The sequence below is a fragment of the Tetrao urogallus genome, assembly GCF_951394365.1.
Source record: "Tetrao urogallus genome assembly, chromosome: 33".
Classification (NCBI taxonomy): Eukaryota; Metazoa; Chordata; class Aves; order Galliformes; family Phasianidae; genus Tetrao; species Tetrao urogallus.
In genome coordinates this window covers 180,184-184,793 of record NC_136846.1, presented here as the reverse complement: position 1 = coordinate 184,793, position 4,610 = coordinate 180,184, and the positions used below count along the sequence as shown (strand labels likewise).

The 4,610-nt window shown below is 49.9% G+C and overlaps 1 protein-coding gene across 1 annotated transcript; it reads left to right on the top strand.

The window, feature by feature from the left end:
* Window positions 1-607: 607 nt before the first annotated feature.
* On the top strand, window positions 608-999 carry LOC306956619 (early activation antigen CD69-like; the record flags this gene model as incomplete). Its single annotated transcript, XM_079547891.1, is given in 3 exon segments — window positions 608-639; window positions 858-933; window positions 937-999. Coding segments are annotated over 3 exon segments (171 nt in total).
* Window positions 1,000-4,610: the final 3,611 nt, after the last annotated feature.

Here is a 4,610-nt window from a genome sequence, read left to right as displayed (position 1 = left end):
ATTATAATATGTTCTGCCTCTGCGTGTATGTGTGCTGCTCTCTGGTGGTCGTGGGTAAGGGTCTTCTACAAGTCTTCCTCACGAAGGCTTCCTGGTGTACTTTTCACCTTAGTAAATCACTAACTACAGACCCAGTTCAAACCAGTTAGGTTCGTGCTCTTTGTTTAAAGAAGTCCATGCACCTGGGCTCCCTCCATTCTGAAGGGGGGTCTGTCTTTCATGAGGAATGTCTGTCCTAGCAACATTACTGTATGAGAATTGCATTTCAGTGGAACGGAAAGAAGAGGATGCCCATTGGACATGAGATGGCAGCACAAGCCCTAAACCTCCAAGGATGGCACCAGGCTGGGGAGGGACAGCTGCACTTTACTTCCCCCAGTCCCTCCTCCATCCATCTGGGGGATGTCCTGAGCTGTGCACCTCCAGGGACAGCCCTTGTGCCACGGAAGCACAAGCTCCTTCCGTTCTGCAAAACACAGCGCCTTGCTGGAGCATGAGATGCAGGTGGGACAGATGCTAAAACCTCCTGAAATTCAATACTCTTTTCCCTTAAAAGATTTCATGATGCACTTCCAGGGCCCGGCAAAAAGAAGGGGACACCTAGTGGATGTGGAGCGATGGCACAGCCTTCACAAACTGGTCAGTCTGTCCATCCGTCTGTCTGGGCTGGGATTTCCCACAGGCTCTCTTCGGGATGGGGACCTTCTCCTGGTGCCACAGCCATGGTTTTCCATGGGCTGCTCAGCTCAGGCCGAGTGCTGCACCCTGAGCCCTTCCACCCTTCCCCAGGAGAGGCAGTCCCAGCTTTTCTCAGTACATCTGGGCACCTTTCTCATTCTCCTCCCCCTTGAGCACAGGTTCGAGCTGCAAGGTGGAGGCCGATGTGCATACATGAACAGGGACAGGATCAGCTCATCCCTGTGCCACCTATACTAACACTGGGTCTGCAGCAGAGCTGATCACTGTGTCCTCTGGAAGCAAAAGGAGCACCCAGAATGAGAGAACCCTATCACCACCAACCTTGTGCCAGTGATGCCGTGGGCAGAACCTCTCAGCTGCCACTTCCCAGCAGTGCTGTACTGCTGTCTGCACAAAACTAGGTGGCTGCTCCTCATTGTCTTTCTGAGAAACATCTTTGTGTGCACCATGCCCTCAAAGAGCCACAGAATTGCAGTGTGGTGCTCCCTGCTCACTGTCTGGTGTCACTTCTGGATGCACCCACAGGTGGGGTGGTGTCACTCTCCTGTTTCTCTGTATACATCTCTGACATCACTTTTGGCGCATGACAGCCGCATCACTGGTGAGCCTCTCTGTTTCTGGGACAGGGCAGTATGTAGGAATGGGTGCAAGAAGTAAAACAGATCCTCACAAGGAGTCAAAGTTCAAAATAAAAAGGAGAGAAGCAGGAAGATTGTAAATGGGATTGCTTAGATAACTTTCCTTCCCCCCCCCCCCCCCCCTGCAGAGGTGGGGAGCGGTCGTGCTGCTGATCCCGTGCAGGGTCCCAGAAAGAGTACACATTCTCAATTACGTTGGGAATTGGAACAATGTAAACAGGATGTTAATGCCCTCCCCCCTTTTTACTAGCAGAAAGGTTAGAAATTTCAAGAAGGACATAAATTAAATAAGTTAATGTAAATTTAACTTAAATAACCTTAACTGAGAATCTTGTTAGGGCAGCAGAGCAATTAGATCCATTTCTAGGGCCTAATCTGTACTCGTGGATGGAAATGATGTCTATCATGGGTATGTGTTCACTGGAGAAGAAAGAGGCATGACTGGGAGGCAGCTATGCAAGAGTGGGAAAGGAACACAGAGTGAAGGCTGGGCCCTGGACGGAGGAGGAAAGAAGAAGGATGTCGAGGACAAACTGTACAGGCTGTTGTCACTTTCTTTGTGATTGTTAAATGTTTATCGCAGATTCATAGAATCGTAGAATGGCCTGGGTTGAAGAGAACCATAATGATCATCTAGTTTCCACCACCCTGCTGTGTGCAGGGTTGCCAACCACTAGACCAGGCTGCCCAGAGCCTAAAATATTACCTAAGAAGCTGTGATTGGACAAGGAGTGTCTAAAGAGATACCAAAAAGACCCTCTGGGTTGTATTTTGGTTCACAGGGGAGAGGTTGCTGGTGAGCCAGGGGGAGTACTGAGTAAGAAACCAGGAACATAAATGAAGTAATGGGACCAGTTTTATATGTGAGTATCCTAACCATGAGACCAAGTGCTGCGTGTGTCTGGAAACTGAAGAACTGCACTGTTTGATTTGTGAGTTTTGAAGGGAGTGGGACAAAACTGTTTTAATGCTATATGGAAGTATAATTGTTAATGGTATATGGAAGTGAAATTGTTAATGCTATGTGGAAGTGCAGTTGTTAATGGTACACGGAACTGTCATTAAGGATATGAATAGTGGAAATGCAGTGGAAAATATCGGCAAAAGGGTTCAGGAAAACCAGTGAGTTTGAGATATTACAGCTTGTGATCTGCTCTAGCCAAAGCAGGCACATGAACACATCCCCCGCAGTCATCCCACTGTCCTCCTGTCCCCCACTCAGCTGCAGCTTGCAAGCAGAACTCTGAGGGTAAGAGCTGGAAGCAGAAACTCTGGACATAAACTGTTACTGTTACTTGCTTACGAATGGGGAGAGAACGAGACATTGGAAGCAAGCATAGCCTTTGTCTGCAGAGATCTAGGAAACCTGATATCCCAATGTTAGCACTGGAAGCCTGGGGGAGGAGGTGAAACTGAAATATGTTAGGAGCTTTTGTAATGATGAAAGTTTGGAAAATGAAAAGGTTTGGGAAAGACACAGGTTGAGGAAGGCAAATATGAACAAGGTTTAACTGTGGCAATTTGATACGGACTCCGCTGTTAGTGCAGAGTGAAGACGTTTATTGCATGTGATGAATTTGAATAGCATGCATTTCACCTTATTAAACCTGACTCTCCTGCTGCAATCAGCACTAATTGATCTTCCATTCTGCCCTGAAGGAGATGCTGTTGGAGCTGGGCTTGTCCCTTTCATGCCGTATGGTGACACCCGCATCAGCACGTACTCAGCTTGAGTGCTGGTGAAGTTGGTGTGGTACCACTCTTTGCTCTCACGGGTGCTGGCCCCTGGCACCAGCTCTGTCAGCCTCATCTCAAACTTATTGTACCTCAGCAGCATCTCCTGGTAGTGGGTGATGAGATCACAGAGGCTGTCAAACTCCAGGCTGTGAGTTAGGAAGAACTTGGGGCTGCCGGCATCCTGCTGCCAATGGATGCTGCACCTTCTCGTTGCACCAGAAGGACACAGCACTGTCCCCAGTGAATGTCTCACTCTCCCTGATGAGGAAGGAGCCGTCAGGGCCCCCCTCTTGGTGCAGAACTCCAACAACAGCCACACAGCAATGTGCTGCCCGCTGCGCCCTGCCCCCAGCTTGCCATGGAACCATTTCTCTGTGGAATGCAGCTCAGTGTTGCTCAGCTTCTGCGCTGGTTGTCTCCCCTGCTTGTTTCTGGCTGGGACAACATAAAGCAGGTTCCATTTGTAATAGATGGGGTCTTGCATCATTTGGCAATCTGCCTTCTGCTCCTTTGCCAGACATGACTCCATGGTTCCTTGCCACTCACCTCTCTCAGGAGTCTTAGGTTTGGAGGGGCTCATTACCAGTCAGCTTGACCTTCATAGCATCTGCTCACACCTGTGCCAGGTGTACAGCTAGACGTCTGCTGAGTATGCCAAGAGGCTCCGGCACAAATAATTACAGTCTTTCCGTCTTTTACTCCCAAGGTCTTTTGCTAATCAGGGCAAGAATGTATTTTCTCCCAGTGATATACAGATTAAAGGGAGCAGAAGTAAGAGACTTGGATAAATTAACTGAGGGGATTGGAGAGTATACAGAAACAGGGATTGTATTGAAATAAAGACACTGGGAAGAACAGTAGCAGCTGCACTACAGCAGTGCCTGGAAGGGCCCAGGGAGAGTTCCGCCCCACCCAGTGGACTGAAAACAGTGTGCAAACACCAGGGAAATGGGTCATAGATGAAGAAGGTGTACCAAGCTGAGGGGATCGCAAAAGCTGAATGACAGAACCTGGAAAGTTAACATGAGCCAGCAGCGCGCTCTGGCAGCTCGAAAGGCAAATGAGATCATGGGCTCCATCAGGAGAGGGGTGGTCAGCAGGGACAGGGAGGTGATCGTCCCTCTCTACTCGGCTCTTGTGAGGCCCCATCTGGAGTCCTGTGTCCAGGTGTGGAGCCCTCAGGACAAGAAAGACATGGAGATTTTGGAAAGGGTCCAGAGGAGGGCGACTGAGATGATCAGGGGGCTGGAGCACCTCCCCTATGAGGACAGGCTGAGGGAGTTGGGCTTGTTCAGCCTGGAGAAGAGAAGGCTGCGGGGCGACCTCATGGCAGCCTATCAATACCTGAAGGGAACCTACAGCCAGGAGGGGAGTCAACTCTTCACAAGGGCTGACAATAGCAGGACGAGGGGAAATGGATCCAAGTGGAAGGAGGGAAGATTTAGGTTGGACGTTAGGGGGAAGTTCTTTACAAGGAGAGCGGTTGGGCCCTGGAACGGGCTGCCCAGGGAGGTTGTGGATGCCCCGTCCTTGGAC